The sequence below is a fragment of the Salmo salar genome, unplaced genomic scaffold (assembly GCF_965601325.2).
Source record: "Salmo salar unplaced genomic scaffold, fSalSal1 ptg000360l, whole genome shotgun sequence".
Classification (NCBI taxonomy): domain Eukaryota; kingdom Metazoa; phylum Chordata; class Actinopteri; order Salmoniformes; family Salmonidae; genus Salmo; species Salmo salar.
The window spans coordinates 217,010-237,454 of record NW_027675360.1 but is presented as its reverse complement, the minus strand read 5'-3'; the positions used below and the strand labels follow the sequence as shown (position 1 = coordinate 237,454).

The following is a 20,445-nucleotide window of genomic DNA, read 5'->3' as shown; positions in this document are numbered from 1 at the left end:
GCAACTCCGGGATGCTGGCCTTCTAGGCAGAGTTGTAAAGAAAAAGCCATATCTCAGACTTGCCAAAAAAATTTAAATATTAAGATGGGCAAAAGAACACAGACACTGGACAGAGGAACTCTGCCTAGAAGGCGAGACGTTGAGACTGGTGGTTTGTGGTTACTATTCAATGAAGCTACCAGTTGAGGACTTGTGAGGCGTCTGTTTCTCAAACTAGACACTCTGATGTACTTGTCCTCATGCTCAGTTGTGCATCGGGGCCTCCCACTCCTCTCTCTATTCTGGTTAGAGCCAGTTTGCGCTGTTCTGTGAAGGGAGTAGTACACAGTGTTGTATGAGATCTTCAGTTTCTTAGCAATTACTCGCATGGAATAGCCTTACTTTCTAAGAACAAGAATAGATTGATGAGTTTCAGAAGAAAGTACTTTGTTTCTGGCCATTTTGAGCCTGTAAACAAACCCACAAATACTAATGTTCTAGATACTCAATTAGTCTAAAGAAGGCCAGTTTTATTGCTTCTTTAATCAGAACAACAGTTTTCAGCTGTGCTAACATAATTGCAAAAGGATTTTCTAATGATCAATTACCCTTTTAAAATTATAAACTTGGATTAGCGAACACAACGTGCCATTGGAACACAGGAGTGATGGTTGCTGATAATGGGCCTCTGTACGCCTATGTAGATATTCCATAAAAAATCAGTGTTTTCCAGCTACAATAGTCATTAACCTCTTGGGTATGTGGGACGTGACTGTCCCAACTGCGGGACACACTATTCAACAGCCAGTGAAATAGCAGGGCGCCAAACTCAAAACAACAAAAATCTCATAATTCAAATTTCTCAAACATACAACTATTATATCCCATTTTAAAGATAAACTTCTCGTTAATCCAACCACAGTGTCCGATATCAAAAAGGCTTTACGGCGAAAGCATAGCATTAGATTATGTTAGGACAGCACCTAGACAAGAAAAACCACACAGCCATTTTCCAAGCAAGGGGAGGCGTCACAAAAACCAGAAATACAGCTAAAATTAATCACTAACCTTTGATGATCTTCATCAGATGGCACTCATAGGACTTCATGTTACACAATACATGTATGTTTTCCTCGATGAAGTTCATATTTATATCCAAAAACCCCATATTACATTGGCGTGTAATGTTCAGAAATGTCCCAAAACTTCTGGTGAATGAGCACATCAATTTACAGAAATACTCATCATAAACGTCGATAAAATATTAAACTGTTATTCAAAGAATTATAGATACACTTCTCCTTAATGCAACCACTGTGTCAGATTTCAAAAAAACTTTACAAGAAAACACACTTTGCAATAATCTGAGTACGGCGTTCAGACACGAAACCAAACCCGCCATTTTGTGGAGTCAATAAAACTCAGAAATAATATTATAAATATTCCCTTACCTTTGATGATCTTCATCAGAATGCACTCCCAGGAATCCCAGGTCCACAATAAATGTTTGTTTTGTTCGATAAAGTTCTTCATTTATGTGCAAATACCTCCTTTTTGTTCGCGCGTTCAGTCCACTCCTCCAAATGCAGGAAGCGCGCAAAAAAGTCACGAAGAAAAGTAAAAAGAAGTTCTATTTACGTTCGTAGAAATATGTCAAATGATGTATAGCATCAATCTTTAGGATGTTTTTAACATAAATCTTCAGTAATATTCCAACCGGACAATTCCAATGTCTTCAGAAAAGAAAAGGAACACAGCTCACACTCACGTGAGAGCGCACCTCTGAGCTCATGTCATTTCGTCACTCATCTGACTCAATATTCACAGTAGAAGCATGAAACAACGTTCTAAAGACTGATGACATCTAGTGGACGCCTTAGGAAGTGCAAAATTAACCCTAAGTCACTGTGTAGGCAATAGGCAATCACTTGAAAAAACTACAACCCTCAGATTTCCCACTTCCTGGGTGGATTTTTCTCAGGTTTTTGCCTGCCATATGAGTTCTGTTATACTCACTGACATCATTCAAACAGTTTTAGAAACTTCAGAGTGTTTTCTATCCAAATCTACTAATACTATGCATTTCCTACCTTCTGAGCCTGAGTAGCAGGCAGTTTAATTTGGGCATGCCTTTCATCCGGACGTCAAAATACTGCTCCCTACCCTAGAGAAGTTAACAATGTGTACACTGTATTTCTGATCAATTTGATGTTATTTTAATGGACACATTTTTTTACTTTTCTTTCGAAAATATGGACATTACTAAGTGACTCCAAACTTTTGAACGGTAGTGTACATGTAGGTAGGGGTAAAAGTGACTAGGCAATCAGGATAGAGATTACATCTCCTCATCCAGGGAGTGCACACACACACACACGGAGGGAATGTTGTGTTTGTTTAATATTGTTTAAGGACTATGAAAATGGAAAAAAAGATTAGCCTACGGATTATGAAAACAACAAAAAGAAATGGGAAAATGTGAGAGGAGAAATGACTAGAGACAGTGTTGTTTAACTCACTGACCATGACCCATGAGTTCTTCTTACCTTTGTTCAGTAGAAAGGTCTCCCTCTCTAAAGGATATAGGAGGCGCCATAGACTGCTCACTCTTCATGGACACACAGCTGGGTACAGGGGAGGCTGGTCTCTCCTGCTTGATTGGACTTCAACACAACAGAGACAAACATTTCATCTCTCATCTGCTCTGAGCTCAGATGGGAAACATAAGAAGAGTTTTATTCCAAAACGCTATATATAACTTTTCAGAAATGTTCGTAAATTAGCTTTTATTGTTTAAAGATATTATGAAAGAGATTGGTGTGATTTTTCACTATCTAATCATGGCATTGGATTATTCAATGACAGACATGTATTAGTTTAAAATCTATCACTTGATGGTTTCATTTCAGAGTCAAATGTTTTTTTTTGCAAAATGCTATATATCTGCCTCACTCTCAGAGAAATCGGTAGTACTGCTAGGTTTTACACAGTAATAATATATATCTGCCTCTCTCTCAGAGAAATCAGTAGTATTGCTAGGTTTAACACAGTAATAATATATATCTGCCTCACTTTCAGAGAAATCAGTAGTACTGCTAGGTTTTATACAGTAATACTATATATCTGCCTCACACTCAGAGAAATAAGTAGTACTGCTAAGTTTTACAAAGTGAAATGTAACAAATAACTACATTTTTAATAAAGAACTGTACAAATGATACACTTGTGACATCAATATTAAAACATTTAAATATAATAATCCAATACAGAAATATGAGATCAGTTTGTAAAACATTTACATTTGACATTTTAGTCATTTAGCAGATGTTTTTATTCAGGGTCTGGTTTCCCAAATGCATTTTAAGGAAAAGTTAATAATTTGAATATTCGCAGGAGCATTGTTAAATCTCTGAGCTGTTTAAAAAAAAACATTGTTATTAACGTTGAAAGCATCGTCGGAAAAGGAGGACCAATATGCAGCAGAATTGTTTTGGCTCATCTTGAACATTTATTAGACTCAAAATTAACATACAAAATAACAAAACAAACTCACGATATAGACAGTCTTCTCAGGCTCACATACGCTAGACAAGAAACAATCTCCCACAAATGACAAACACACCCTAATATATGGAACTCTCAATCAAAGGCAAAGAGAAAACACCTGCCTTCAATTGAGAGTCCCAACCCCAATTAACCAAACATAGAAACACACTCACTAGACTCCACATAGAAATATATAAACATAGACCATAAACCAAAAACCCGGAAATACTAAATCAAACGCCCTTTTACCAAAACACCACCCCGAACCACATAAAACAAATACCCTCTGCCACGTCCTGACCAAACTACAATGACAATTAACCCTTATACTGGCCAGGACGTGACAGTACCCCCCCCCCCCTAAAGGTGCTAACCCCGGAAGCACCTCAAGAAAAACAAAAACCCCAAACAACAACAAAAATCCCCCTAAAGTAAAGGGAGGGAAGGGAGGGTGGCTGCCGTCACTGATGGCACTTGTGCTACACCCCCCCTCCCCAACCCACCTATGCAAGTGGTGGTTCAGGCTCCGGCCTATTGTCCTCCAGAGTGCCGACCCCGATCAGCCTCGGACCGTAGGCAGACTCCCCTTGCTCTGGATCCTGGGCAGACCTCCTCCTCTCCACCCTGTATACAGACTCATTAATTGAACAGTTAATCATTTTAAGTTCTGGATTGTCAGGCTTACTCAGTTCAGGGTTGCTGCTCGACTCCCTTGGTTCTTCGTAATCGGCAGACTCTGGGCCGATGGGGCAGTCTGGCAGCTCCGGGCAGTCTGGCCACTCTGGCAGCTCCGGGCAGTCTGGCCACTCTGGCATCTCTGGGCAGTCTGGCCACTCTGGCATCTCCGGGCAGTCTGGCCACTCTGGCAGCTCCGGGCAGTCTGGCCACTCTGGCATCTCTGGGCAGTCTGGCCACTCTGGCATCTCCGGGCAGTCTGGCCACTCTGGCATCGCCGGGCAGTCTGGCCACTCTGGCATCTCCGGGCAGTCTGGCCACTCTGGCATCTCCGGGCAGTCTGGCCACTGGCATCTCTGGGCAGTCTGGCCACTCTGGCATCTCCGGGCAGTCTGGCCACTCTGGCATCTCCGGCCACTCTGGCAGCTCCTGACTAGTGGGTGGCTCTGGTGGCTCTTGACTGGCGGGCGGTCTGGCGACTCTTGACTGACGGGCAGCTCTGGCGACTCCGGACTGACGGGCAGCTCTGGCGACTCTTGACTGACGGGCGGCTCTGGCGACTCTTGACTGACGGGCAGCTCTGGCGACTCCTGACTGACGGGCGGCTCTGGCGACTCTTGACTGACGGGCAGCTCTGGCGACTCTTGACTGACGGGCAGCTCTGGCGACTCTTGACTGACGGGCAGCCCTGGCGACGTCGGACTGGGATGACGCACTTGAAGCCTGGTGCGTGGTGCTGGTACTGGACTTACCAGACTGGGAACACGTACCTCCAGGCTAGTGCGGGGAGCGGGAACAGGACGAGTCGGACTGGGCTGACGCACTTCCGGGTCCGCACGAGAGACAGGAACTGGAAACACCGGGCTATGGAGGCGCACAGGCGGTCTTGATCTTACCTCCTGCACAACCTGTCCTGGCTGGATGGAACTAGTAGCCCTGTATGAGCGGGGTGCTTGTACAGGGCGGACTGGGCTGTGCAGGGGCCTGATGGTAGCCGTGCGTAGAGCGGGAGTTGGGTAGCCTGGTCCTCGGAGGCGTACCGGCGACCAGATGCGCTGCGCAGGCATCCTCCTACCAGGCTGGATGCTCACTCTAGCACGGCACCTGCGAGGGGCTGGAATAACGCGCACCGGACTGTGCGTGCGTATGGGTGAGATATTGCGCTCTTCAGCGAAACATGGCGCCCTCCACCTCATACGCTCCTCCATATAACCACGGGTAGCTAGCTTCCGGCTCTTCCTAGGCCTAGCCAAACTACCCGTGTGCCCCCCCCAAAAAAATTATTGGGGGTGCCTCTCGTGCTTCAACGCCAGTCGTGTTCCTCGGAAACGTTCCCGGTCCTTACCAGCCATTCTCCATGGGCCCTCTCCGGCCATAACTTGCTCCCATGTCCATCTCTCCCGTTTGTCCAATTCAAAATCCCTCTGCTCCTTCCTCTGCTGCTTGGTCCTGGTTTGGTGGGAGATTCTGTCAGGGATTTCGTCGTCGTCAGACGATATGGCGAAATCATCGTCGGAAAAGGAGGACCAATATGCAGCAGAATTGTTTTGGCTCATCTTGAACATTTATTAGACTCAAAATGAACATACAAAATAACAAAACAAACTCACGATATAGACAGTCTTCTCAGGCTCACATACGCTAGACAAGAAACAATCTCCCACAAATGACAAACACACCCTAATATATGGGACTCTCAATCAAAGGCAAAGAGAAAACACCTGCCTTCAATTGAGAGTCCCAACCCCAATTAATCAACCATAGAAACACACTCACTAGACTCCACATAGAAATATATAAACATAGACCATAAACCAAAAACCCGGAAATACTAAATCAAACGCCCTTTTACCAAAACACCACCCCGAACCACATAAAACAAATACCCTCTGCCACGTCCTGACCAAACTACAATGACAATTAACCCTTATACTGGCCAGGACATGACAGCAAGATGCAGTAGATGGTATAGAGTACAGTATATACATATGAGATGAGTAATGTAGGGTATGAAAACATATAAAGAGGCATTGTTGAAAGTGGCTAGTGCTAAATTACATCAAGATGGCAAGATGCAGTAGATGGTATAGCGTACAGTATATACATATGAGATGAGTAATGTAGGGTAAGTAAACATTATATAATATAAAGTGGCTAGTGATGAATTGAATACATCAATTTTTTATTATTAAAGTGGCTTGAGTTGAGTCAGTATGTTGGTAACAGCCACACACACAGACCTCACTTCCCTCTGGAGAGCCTTACGGTTATGGGCGGAGCAGCTGCCGGACCATTTCAGTTTGTCCGTGATGTGTACGCCTAGGAACTTAAAACTCTCCACCCTCTCCACTACTGTCCCATCAATGTAGATAGGGGGCTGCTCCCTCTGCTGTTTCCTGAAGTCCACGATCATCTCCTTGTTGACATTAAGTGCGAGGTTATTTTCCTGACACCACACTCCGAGGGCCCTCACCTCCTCCCTGTAGGCCGTCTTGTCGTTGTTGATAATCAAGCCTACCACTGTAGTGTCGTCTGCAAACTTGATGATTGAGTTGGAGGCGTGCATGGCCACGCAGTCGTGGGTGAACAGGGAGTACAGGAGAGGGCTGAGAACGCACCCTTGTGGTGCCCCAGTGTTGAGGGTCAGCGGGGTGGAGATGTTGTTACATACCTTCACCACCTGGGGGCGGCCCGTCAGGAAGTCCAGGACCCAGTTGCACAGGGCGGGGTCGAGACCCAGGGTCTCGAGCTTAATGACGAGTTTGTAGGGTACTATGGTGTTAAATGCTGAGCTGCAATCAATGAACAGCATTCTTACATAGGTATTCCTCTTGTCCAGATGGGTTAGGGCAGTGTGCAGTGTGATGGCGATTGCGTCGTCTGTGGACCTATTGGGTCGGTAAGCAAATTGGAGTGGGTCTAGGGTGACAGGTGATATGGTCCTTGACTAGTCTCTCAAAGCACTTCATGATGACAGAAGTGAGTGCTACAGGGCAGTAGTCATTTAGCTCAGTTACCTTAGCTTTCTTGGGAACAGGAATAATGGTGGCCCTCTTGAAGCATGTGGGGACAGCAGACTGGGATAGGGAGAGATTGAATATGTCCGTAAACACACCAGCCAGCTGGTCTGCGCATGCTCTGAGGACGTGGCCGGGAATGCCGTCTGGGCCTGCAGCCTTGCGAGGGTTAACACGTTTAAATGTTTTACTCACGTTGGCTACGATGAAGGAGAGCCCGCAGTTTTTGGTAGCGGGCCGTGTCAGTGGCGCTGTGTTGTCCTCAAGGTGAGTAAAAAAGCTGTTTAGTCTGTCTGGGAGCAAGGCATCGTGATCAGCGACGGGGCTGGTTTTTCTTTTGTAGTCCGTGATTGACTGTAGACCCTGCCACATACCTCTCGTGTCTGAGCCGTTGAATGAGGCTATAAGGAGTACCAGTACTGAGTCAATGTGCAGGGGTACCAGGTAGTTGAGGTAATAATGAGACTATAAGGAGTACCAGTACTGAGTCAATGTGCAGGGGTACCAGGTAGTTGACGTAATAATGAGACTATAAGGAGTACCAGTACTGAGTCAATGTGCAGGGGTACCAGGTAGTTGAGGTAATAATGAGACTATAAGGAGTACCAGTACTGAGTCAATGTGCAGGGGTACCAGGTAGTTGAGGTAATAATGAGACTATAAGGAGTACAGGTACTGAGTCAATGTGCAGGGGTACCAGGTAGTTGAGGTAATAATGAGACTATAATTGAGGTAATATGTACATGTAGGTAGTGGCAAAAGTGACTAGGCAATCAGGATAGAGATTTCATTTCCTTGTCCAGGGAGTGCAAACACACACACTTTCACACACACACACACACACAGGGAGGGAACGTTGTGTTTGTTTAATATTGTTTTAGGACTATGAAAATGGACAGAAGGATTAGCCTACGGATTATGAAAACAACAAAAAGGAATGTGAAAATGGGAGAGGAGAAATGACTAGAGACAGTGGTGTTTAACTCACTGACCATGACCCATGAGTTCTTCTTACCTTTGTTCAGTAGAAAAGTCTCCCTCTCTAAAGTATATAAGAGGATCCATAGACTGGTCACTCTTCATGGACACACAGCTGGGAACAGGGGAGGCTGGTCTCTCCTGCTTGATTGGTCTTCAACACAACAGAGACAAACATTACATCTCTCATCTACTCTGATCTCAGATGGGAAACATAAGAAGAGTTTCATTCCAAAACGCAACATATCACTTTACAGAAATGTTGGTAAATGAGCTTTTATTGTTTAAAGAAATTATGAAAGAGATTGGTGTGTTTTTCACTATCTAATTATGACATGGTGTTGTTCAATGACAGACATGAATTTGTTTATAAACTATCACATGACGGTTTCATTTTAGAGAGTCAAATGTTTTCTTTGCTCAATGCTATATATCTGCCTCACTCTCAGAGAAATCAGTAGTACTGCTAGGTTTTACATAGTAATAATATATATCTGCCTCACTCTCAGAGAAATCAGTAGTACTGCTAGGTTTAATACAGTAATAATATATATCTGCCTCACTCTCAGAGAAATCAGTAGTACTGCTAGGTTTTACATAGTAATAATATATATCTGCCTCACTCTCAGAGAAATCAGTAGTACTGCTAGGTTTTACACAGTAATAATATATATCTGCCTCACTCTCAGAGAAATCAGTAGTACTGCTAGGTTTTATACAGTAATAATATATATCTGCCTCACTCTCAGAGAAATCAGTAGTACTGCTAGGTTTTACACAGTAATAATATATATCTGCCTCACTCTCAGAGAAATCAGTAGTACTGCTAGGTTTTATACAGTAATAATATATATCTGCCTCACTCTCAGAGAAATCAGTAGTACTGCTAGGTTTTATACAGTAATAATATATATCTGCCTCACTCTCAGAGAAATCAGTAGTACTGTGAGGTTTTATACAGTAATAATATATATCTGCCTCTCAGAGAAATCAGTAGTACTGCTAGGTTTAACACAGTAATAATATATATCTGCCTCTCTCTCAGAGAAATCAGTAGTACTGCTAGGTTTTATACAGTAATAATATATATCTGCCTCACTCTCAGAGAAATCAGTAGTACTGCTAGGTTTAACACAGTCAAATGTAACCGCCCGGCACGATTCGGTCTTATTTTAGAAACATTTTCAAATGTGTTTTTTACACTGGATAAAAGTAGAGACTCAGGGCTAGAAAATGGTATATCATACAAAACAGTTGATGAACAATGGGAAAGTAATTCTTCTTTGAACGTTGATGAACTTGTAACCTCACTTTTGAGAAAATGGCCTTTGAATGTTTTGGTACCTACTGGAGAGCTCTTCTTTGTCTACAGGGCTGTTACTTTGGCTGATAATGTCTCCCATCTAATAAATAGTTTTTCATATATATAATTAACTAAATATATTATGTTTTTGGTTTCGTCAGTTTCATTGTTTATTATGCAATAAATTGTTATTTTATGGTTGTAAGTTGTAAAATTAACTAGAAAATATTCAATTTTGCAATTCTGAGAAATTACTACTTTAGTAAGGAATTACACATTATTCAATATTACTGCAGTTTCTAAATCATTTCATTAGATGGCAGCATAACACCACGAATGACTTATCAGAAGATTAGTTTAGTTCTCCCTGGATACACCACCACTCCCCGCGCTTCTTTCTGTCCCTTTCCACACTGCTAACACAAGAGGAAGGACTGAAAAAGCATTTAACAGATTACTGTTTAGTAATATAATGATGATTCATGTTTATTATTACCTGTTTTTATGCTCATGTTTGAAATTATACTTCATTAATATAACGATTATCAATAAGCCTGAACATTAATTCCGTCACCTCTAGTTGAGAAGAATGTATTTTCCCAGTACATTCATTGTCAAATTCATCAACCAGCATCAACCCGCGATGCCTTCTCGCGCATGAAGTCAGCTCAAGGAGATATATAGCTAACTAAAGTAATGAGTGACCATTTTAGAAAATCATGGGACATATAGTCTGTGGTTGCATGCTATTTTATGTCAATCATATTGCTGCTTGTAGCCTATAACTGATGCTTCGTGGTCTTATGCTGCCATCTATTGGAAATATTTACCAATTAAAAGTCAGTCATTCATAGACAGACATTAGTGAGACACCTGAGAAGAAAAAAAAACATTGTTAATTCCTTAGATTAGTCTCAAACCTGCCCTGTCTATCCCACGCCAATTGCTGGACATTCACAAAGAGGTTACTAGGTCTCCCAGTTCAAACCACATTTGAAAAATAAAAACACATGTGGCTTGTTGTGTGCCTTGCAATAATAGATATTAGAAAAAAACGAATAACAAAATAAAAACAGCAAAAGGCTTAGACAGGTTTGATTAACAAAATAATCAACATGCTGTTTGGTACTATACTTGTATTTACTAACATAATATTATTACTAAAATAGTTTCTAAAAGTGTTTTAGGCTACCCTACCCTAGAATTAGGGTTAGGGGTTAAGGCTAAAATAGGTAATACACAGGATTAGGGGTTAAGGCTAAAATAGGTAATACGTAGGGTTAGAATTTCTGTACAGCACTTTGTGACATCTGCTGATGTAAAAAGGGCTTCATAAATACATTAGATTGATTGTTAGGTTTAAGGGTTTTAAGGCTAAAAACGTTATGGGTTTATAGCTCTCTAGCTCCTCCCTGTGGTCTTCTGTGGGTACTACATAACTCATTCACCACACTTGCAAGGCTCAACTGCGTCAGATCTACAAATCAATGAGCTAGACCTATCCATTTGGGTTGTAACTCAGTGAACCTGTGCAGCATTTGCTCAATTCAATGCCTACAAACGAAGATTTCGATGCATATCAAATTACCCAGTAGCCATTCAGAAACAATAACTCCTCAAAAAAAGTGTTATATCTTAATTACATTTTTTATTATGTCTGTATAAATCGGCCACATCTTGAAAAAGAGGGCAGGGACATGTGTTCTGTTTAGGTTGTATACATTTTTCTGAAAACAAAATTGGTTAACTATGACCAGAAAATGCTTAACGTTTGATCGGTTTGCGCCAGCCATCACTAGTACTGTGGGTCACCACAACGTGTACCCAGGTGAAGTGTGCACCAAGTAGCTGTGATAATATTAGTAATAATACTAATAATAATACTTGAGGTCAGCCTACAATGTTAACGCAGGCAGGTCTCATTGATAACAATAGCGAAGCTGGCATTGTGACGCAGAACAATGGGCAATGGTATAGAACGTTCAGAATGTCAGGTGGTGCCACAGTGCTCAATTAAACTAATAGGAGCTGGAAGGGTGAAAAATGACCTAAAATAAGGCCGGTTTTTTCGCTATAACTTCATAACTAGGGACATAAGGTAATATTATGAAACTGAGCTCCATGGCGGATGCAATGAACTAGTTTTATCAGAAAAAAAAACATTGTTAAAAATGGAATGTGTCCAGACTACTTGAGGCGTCACAATTTTTTTTTTTAAACTTCGGTCATTGGACACAGAGGGGTTAAACACTAAAGTTACCGTCCATCTAGTGAAGAGAGGAGAACCGGACAGAGGTAGCCAGCATCCGTCAACGAGAGAGACGGAAGCCTTCCATGGGATTTAACTGGTGGATGAAACAACCAGGGAGCTCCATCGGTCCACAAGTAATGCGGGCAGCTAGTGATGATGTAGTGGTAGCTAGGAAAAATGAGGATGCTGCTGGTAGAGTAGCTAGCTTACCTAGCTGTACTGACTAGCTTGGCTAGCTAGCAGGTCGTTCGTCTGTCCCTCGTCTCGAGGATGAGGACGAATCCAGTGAACCACAAAATGAAACAAGGATAGAGAGTGAAAAGGATCTGGCTACACTCATACTGTCCCTGACCGTAAAGCAAAAAGCTAATTGAACAATAAACTTTGGCGTCTCAACAATGTAGCGAACTCCGTCGTTATTCCCCAAGATCACCTCAGCCCACTCTGCACGTAACCTGACAATATCCTTGGTGCCACACCGTACGTGGACGCGGGCAGTTCCAGAACGCAGACATGAGCAGTGCAACACAATCAACTAAACCCAGTCTTTACAGTGGGTTACATTAGTAATATTGTGTCCCATCTACTGGCAGATATTTAGGACCTCAGCAGGTATCTGGATAATAGCCTCATGAGCTGTCCTAACCAGTTAAGAGGTACCAGCAGGTATCTGGATAATAACCTCATGAGCTGTCCTAACCAGTTAAGAGGTACCAGCAGGTATCTGGATAATAACCTCATGAGCTGTCCTAACCAGTTAAGAGGTACCATCAGGTATCTGGATAATAGCCTCATGAGCTGTCCTAACCAGTTAAGAGGTACCAGCAGGTATCTGGATAATAGCCTCATGAGCTGTCCTAACCAGTTAAGAGGTACCAGCAGGTATCTGGATAATAACCTCATGAGCTGTCCTAACCAGTTAAGAGGAACCAGCAGGTATCTGGATAATAACCTCATGAGCTGTCCTAACCAGTTAAGAGGTACCAGCAGGTATCTGGATAATAACCTCATGAGCTGTCCTAACCAGTTAAGAGGTACCAGCAGGTATCTGTATAATAGCCTCATGAGCTGTCCTAACCAGTTAAGAGGTACCAGCAGGTATCTGGATAATAACCTCATGAGCTGTACTAACCAGTTAAGAGGTACCAGCAGGTATCTGGATAATAGCCTCATGAGCTGTCCTAACCAGTTAAGAGGTACCAGCAGGTATCTGGATAATAGAAACATGAGCTGTCCTAACCAGTTAAGAGGTACCAGCAGGTATCTGGATAATAACCTCATGAGCTGTCCTAACCAGTTAAGAGGCACCAGCAGGTATCTGGATAATAGCCTCATGAGCTGTCCTAACCAGTTAAGAGGTACCAGCAGGTATCTGTATAATAGCCTCATGAGCTGTCCTAACCAGTTAAGAGGTACCAGCAGGTATCTGAATAATAGAAACATGCAGCCAGTCAGTGGTTCCTGTGCCACATGTAATTGCTTTGGAGCAGTGGCAACCTGTTATTCAAGGCAGATTTTTTAATTTTTTTAAATTTATTTCACCTTTGTTTAACCAGGTAGGCTAGTTGAGAACAAGTTCTCATTTACAACTGAGACCTGGCCAAGAAAAAGGCAAAGCAGTGTGACACAGACAACAACACAGATTTACACATGGAATAAACAAACATACAGTCAATAATACAGCATAAAAAGTATATATACAGTGTGTGCAAATGAGGTAAGATAAAGGAGGTAAGGCAATAAATAGACCATGGTGACGAAGTAATTATAATATACCAAATAAACACTGGAGTAATTGATGTGCAGAAGATGAATGTGCAAGTAGAGATTTACAGTGAGGGAAAAAAGTATTTGATCTCCTGCTGATTTTGTACGTTTGCCCAATGGCAAAGAAATTATCAGTCTATAATTTTAATGGAAGGTTTATTTGAACAGTGAGAGACAGAATAACAACAAAAAAATCCAGAAAAACGCATGTCAAAAATGTTGTATATTGATTTGCATTTTAATGAGGGAAATAAGTATTTGACCCCTCTGCAAAGCATGACTTAGTACTTGGTGGCAAAACCCTTGTTGGCAATCACAGAGGTCAGACGTTTCTTGTAGTTGGCCACCAGGTTTGCACACATCTCAGGAGGGATTTTGTCCCACTCCTCTTTGCAGATCTTCTCCAAGTCATTAAGGTTTGACGTTTGGCAACTCGAACTTTCAGCTCCATCCACAGATTTTATATGGGATTAAGGTCTGGAGACTGGCTAGGCCACTCCAGGACCTTAATGTGCTTCTTCTTGTGCCACTCCTTTGTTGCCTTGGCCATGTGTTTTGGGTCATTGTCATGCTGGAATACCCATCCACAACCCATTTTCAATGCCCTGGCTGAGGGAAGGAGGTTCTTACCCAAGATTTGACGGTACACGGCCCCGTCCATCGTCCCTTTGATGCGGTGAAGTTGTCCTGTCCCCTTAGCAGAAAAACACCCCCAAAGCATAATGTTTCCACCTTCATGTTTGACGGTGGGGATGGTGTTCTTGGGGTCATAAGCAGCATTCCTCCTCCTCCAAACACGGCGAGTTGAGTTGATGCCAAAGAGCTCCATTTTGGTCTCATCTGACCACAACACTTTCACCCAGTTGTCCTCTGAATCATTCAGATGTTCATTGGCAAACTTCAGACGGGCATGTATAGGTGCTTTCTTGAGCAGGGGGACCTTGCGGGCCCTGCAGGATTTCAGTCCTTCACGGTGTAGTGTGTTACCAATTGATTTCTTGGTGACTATGGTCCCAGCTGCCTTGAGATCATTGACAAGATCCTCCCATGTAGTTCTGGGCTGATTCCTCACCGTTCTCATGATCATTGCAACTCCACGAGGTGAGATCTTGCATGGAGCCCCAGGCCGAGGGATATTGACAGTTCTTTTGTGTTTCTTCCATTTACGAATAATCGCACCAACTGTTGTCACCTTCTCACCAAGCTGCTTGGCGATGGTCTTGTAGCCCATTCCAGTCTTGTGTAGGTCTACAATCTTGTCCCTGACATCCTTGGAGAGCTCTTTGGTCTTGGCCATGGTGGAGAGTTTGGAATCTGATTGATTGATTGCTTCTGTGGACAGGTGTCTTTTATACAGGTAACAAACTGAGATTAGGAGCACTCCCTTTAAGAGTGTGCTCCTAATCTCAGCTCGTTACCTGTATAAAAGACACCTGGGAGCCAGAAATCTTTCTGATTGAGACGGGGTCAAATACTTATTTCTCTCATTAATATGCAAATCAATTTATAACATTTTTGACATGCGTTTTTCTGGATTTTTTTTGTTGTTATATAAAAGATGACTGCTATGGTGTGTGGGCATCCACACCCCCTCCCAAAATGGCTGCTGTGCCATTTCTTCCCCATGCATTACTTGACTGTTCAAATAAACCTACCATTAAAATGATAGACTGATCATCTCTTTGTCAGTGGGCAAATGTACAAAATCAGCAGGGGATCAAATACTGTTTTCCCTCACTGTATGGAGTGTGCCACTCTCCTTATTTTTATAGCTTATAGTTTATTAGCCATTAGTCAGAACTTCCACATAAAAAAATAAAAATCTTTGGGTGTGCGCCAGCTCATGTGTTTTATTGGAAATACTATTGGAACCATTTCCCTGTTTGACCGCTAGGTGTTATGGGTATTATGACACCTCCACTGTGGGGCTCTATAAAACTATTGGATCCATTTCCCTGTTTGACCGCTAGGTGTTATGGGTATTAGGACACCTCCACTGTGGGGCTCTATCAAACTATTGGAACCATTTCCCTGTTTGACCGCTAGGTGTTATGGGTATTAGGACACCTCCACTGTGGGGCTCTATCAAACTATTGGAACCATTTCCCTGTTTGACCACAAGGTGTTATGGGTATTATGACACCTCCACTGTGGGGCTCTATAAAACTATTGGAACCATTTCCCTGTTTGACTGCTAGGTATTATGGGTATTATAACACCTCCACTGTGGGGCTCTATAAAACTATTGGAACCATTTCCCTGTTTGACCGCTAGGTGTTATGGGTATTATAACACCTCCACTGTGGGGCTCTATAAAACTATTGGAACCATTTCCCTGTTTGACCACTAGGTGTTATGGGTATTATGACACCTCCACTGTGGGGCTCTATAAAACTATTGGAACCATTTCCCTGTTTGACCGCTAGGTGTTATGGGTATTATAACACCTCCACTGTGGGGCTCTATAAAACTATTGGAACCATTTCCCTGTTTGACCGCTAGGTGTTATGGGTATTATAACACCTCCACTGTGGGGCTCTATAAAACTATTGGAACCATTTCCCTGTTTGACCACAAGGTGTTATGGGTACTATGACACCTCCACTGTGGGGCTCTATAAAACTATTGGAACCATTTCCCTGTTTGACCGCTAGGTGTTATGGGTATTATGACACCTCCACTGCGGGGCTCTATAAAACTATTGGATCCATTTCCCTGTTTGACCACTAGGTGTTATGGGTATTATGACACCTCCACTGTGGGGCTCTATAAAACTATTGGAACCATTTCCCTGTTTGACCGCTAGGTGTTATGGGTATTATGACACCTCCACTGTGAGGCTCTATAACACAAATGAAATGTGAGAATCTGGTGAATGCAGAATCTAGAGAATGCAACAATATTTGTTTCATCTTGCTGTGATGTTCTCAGTAAAATGTCATAAGCTAAAATCTATGAATTTAAAATCTTAGAACAGTAATATTTTACACACTCATAAGCCTCCATTTCTGATGAAAAAACACAAATGTGAAAAAATGGTGGATATAGCATTTTGTGTATAAACTCTTCATAAATTCTTTAAAAAATTGTCATCTCACCTCTTAGATTTGGTGCCATGTTCCCCAGAGACACTCCTTTTCGAGGCAGGGCCCCCCTCCTCTCTCTCCCCAGAGAGACTCATTTTAGAGACAGGACCCCTGTAAACAGAGATCCAGCATGTTGGTTGTGGTTAACACAGTGACAACTAAACAGAGATCCAGCATGTTGGTTGTGGTTAACTCAGTGACAACTAAACAGAGATCCAGCATGTTGGTTGTGGTTAACACAGTGACAACTAAACAGAGATCCAGCATGTTGGTTGTGGTTAACACAGTGACAACTAAACAGAGATCCAGCATGTTGGTTGTGGTTAACACAGTGACAACTAAACAGAGATCCAGCATGTTGGTTGTGGTCAACACAGTGACAACTAAACAGAGATCCAGCATGTTGGTTGTGGTTAACAGTGACAACTAAACAGAGATCCAGCATGTTGGTTGTGGTTAACACAGTAACAACTAAACAGAGATCCAGCATGTTGGTTGTGGTTAACACAGTAACAACTAAACAGAGATCCAGCATGTTGGTTGTGGTTAACACAGTGACAACTAAACAGAGATCCAGCATGTTGGTTGTGGTCAACACAGTAACAACTAAACAGAGATCCAGCATGTTGGTTGTGGTCAACACAGTGACAACTAAACAGAGATCCAGCATGTTGGTTGTGGTTAACACAGTGACAACTAAACAGAGATCCAGCATGTTGGTTGTGATTAACACAGTGACAACTAAACAGAGATCCAGCATGTTGGTTGTGGTTAACAGTGACAACTAAACAGAGATCCAGCATGTTGGTTGTGGTTAACACAGTAACAACTAAACAGAGATCCAGCATGTTGGTTGTGGTTAACACAGTGACAACTAAACAGAGATCCAGCATGTTGGTTGTGGTTAACACAGTGACAACTAAACAGAGATCCAGCATGTTGGTTGTGGTTAACACAGTAACAACTAAACAGAGATCCAGCATGTTGGTTGTGGTTAACACAGTGACCCCTAAACAGAGATCCAGCATGTTGGTTGTGGTTAACACAGTGACAACTAAACAGAGATCCAGCATGTTGGTTGTGGTTAACACAGTGACAACTAAACAGAGATCCAGCATGTTGGTTGTGGTTAACACAGTGACAACTAATTATTGACTGTCAATTGTTCTCATTTATTAATTATCTCTTAGAGAAATAAAACATTTACTAACAGACATAGAAACAGTCAGGTGATTTAAAGCATCACATGAACATGTAGTTGTGACATTTCATCTCCATGGTAACTGTCAAAAATAATAATAAGTCACTGTTTGTTAAGGTAGTTATAGACAGAACAACAACAACAACAACAATAATAATAATAATAATAATAATAATAATAAGTCACTGTTTGTTAAGGTAGTTATAGACAGTACAACAACAATAACAACAATAATAATAATAATAACAATAATAATAATATTAATAATAATAAGTGACTGTTTGTTATGGTATTTCTACACAGTACAGCAACAATAATAATAATAATAACAATAATAATAATAATAATAATAATAATAATAATAATAAGTCACTGTTTGTTAAGGTAGCTATAGACAGTACAGCATCAATAATAATAATAATAATAATAATAATAATAATAATAATAATAATATTAATAATAATAATAAGTCACTGTTTGTTAAGGTAGTTATAGACAGTACAACAACAATAATAATAATAATAATAATAAGTAGGACAGAGAATGTACTGTATATAACCTACATATCATAGATGACCAGTCTAAACCTGTTCAGATCAACATAATGTTATAGTCCTACCAGTAGCAGGACAGAGAATGTACTGTATATAACCTACATATCATAGATGACCAGTCTAAACCTGTTCAGATCAACATAATGTTATAGTCCTACCAGTAGCAGGACAGAGAGTGTACTGTATATAACCTACATATCATAGATGACCAGTCTAAACCTGTTCAGATCAACATAATGTTATAGTCCTACCAGTAGCAGGACAGAGAATGTACTGTATATAACCTACATATCATAGATGACCAGTCTAAACCTGTTCAGATCAACATAATGTTATAGTCCTACCAGTAGTAGGACAGAGAATGTACTGTATATAACCTACATATCATAGATGACCTGTCTAAACCTGTTCAGATCAACATAATGTTATATTCCTACCAGTAGCAGGACAGAGAATGTACTGTATATAACCTACATATCATAGATGACCAGTCTAAACCTGTTCAGATCAACATAATGTTATAGTCCTACCAGTAGTAGGACAGAGAATGTACTGTATATAACCTACATATCATAGATGACCTGTCTAAACCTGTTCAGATCAACATAATGTTATATTCCTACCAGTAGCAGGACAGAGAATGTACTGTATATAACCTACATATCATAGATGACCAGTCTAAACCTGTTCAGATCAGTTCACATAATGTTATAGTCCTACCAGTAGCAGGACAGAGAATGTACTGTATATAACCTACATATCATAGATGACCAGTCTAAACCTGTTCAGATCAACATAATGTTATAGTCCTACCAGTAGTAGGACAGAGAATGTACTGTATATAACCTACATATCATAGATGACCAGTCTAAACCTGTTCAGATCAGTTCACATAATGTTATAGTCCAGTAGCAGGACAGAGAATGTACTGTATATAACCTACATATCATAGATGACCAGTCTAAACCTGTTCAGATCAACATAATGTTATAGTCCTACCAGTAGCAGGACAGAGAATGTACTGTATATAACCTACATATCATAGATGACCAGTCTAAACCTGTTCAGATCAGTTCACATAAACTATCAGTAGCAGGACTGACCACCTACAAATCAGTTTTCAGTCTAAATACCAGAGCATGTTGCCTAGACCTGATATGTTCACAACATTTCCTACAGAGACCTTCAGGTCAGTCAGCATGATAAAGGATCATATCTCAAGCTTTGTCTGACCACAACCTAACTTTATAATAGTTATATTTAGCCTACAGTAGACTTACCAGTCTGCCCGTCTTTCCTTCAAATCAACACATTTATCCCACTTCTAATGTTGTTGACAAATGTTTGCGATAGTTTCAACAGCCGTTTTGAAACTGCGTAGGCTTCAAACACGCTTTTAATTTCCTATGAGGAAATCACATAACTTCAGTCACGGGATGTGGACGACTGGTTTTCTTGCAGAGGAAGTAGCCTCTATTACAATCTCCAAAAGCCTTTTTAAATCTCAAATACAATACAAGTTTAAAATTAACTGCATTGCAGCAACGTTGTCCTGCAACAGGATGATCAAATTAAGATCCTACATTTGTACAGAGATTGTCTTTATCTGAATAAGGCAGTTTAAGTTATTAGCAATGATGGTACAACTGTCAGCTGCTGTAAACCTCTGTGATTGGATGTTATGACCCCCATCTAAACAGTTTCTTTCCTTATGCTGTGGCCCTCAATAACTGGCCCATAGAGACTAAAGGACTATGCTGCACACCGCAAAAAGCCATCTCTAAACTGGGGGAAGGAATTGGGAAGGCTGAAAGATAACAGTGAATATGACACATGGATGACGGTAGAAAGATAACAGTGAATATGAGACATGGAGGAAGGTAGAAAGATAACAGTGAGACATGGAGGAAGGTAGAAAGATAACAGTGAATATGAGACATGGGGGAAGGTAGAAAGATAACAGTGAATATGAGACATGGGGGAAGGTAGAAAGATAACAGTGAGACATGGGGGAAGGTAGAAAGATAACAGTGAATTTGAGACATGGAGGAAGGTAGAAAGATAACAGTGAATATGAGACATGGAGGA

General features: G+C 41.4%; 2 protein-coding genes across 2 annotated transcripts in view; one reads left to right on the top strand and one right to left on the bottom strand.

Annotated features, from left to right (window-relative positions):
- The window catches only part of LOC145875823 (uncharacterized), a 369,621-nt gene that overhangs the window by 316,199 nt on the left and 32,977 nt on the right, over nt 1-20,445 (top strand). The gene's annotated exons all lie outside the window — the stretch shown is intronic.
- Nucleotides 3,880-19,775, bottom strand: LOC145875840 (uncharacterized). The gene is made up of 4 exons (XM_082971647.1): nt 19,638-19,775; nt 16,615-16,713; nt 8,233-8,349; nt 3,880-7,618 (listed from the first exon to the last, which is right to left on the bottom strand). The coding sequence occupies exon 4, from the start codon at nt 5,406-5,408 to the stop codon at nt 4,029-4,031; it is 1,380 nt and encodes a 459-aa protein (XP_082827773.1). The 5' UTR covers nt 5,409-7,618; nt 8,233-8,349; nt 16,615-16,713; nt 19,638-19,775; the 3' UTR covers nt 3,880-4,028.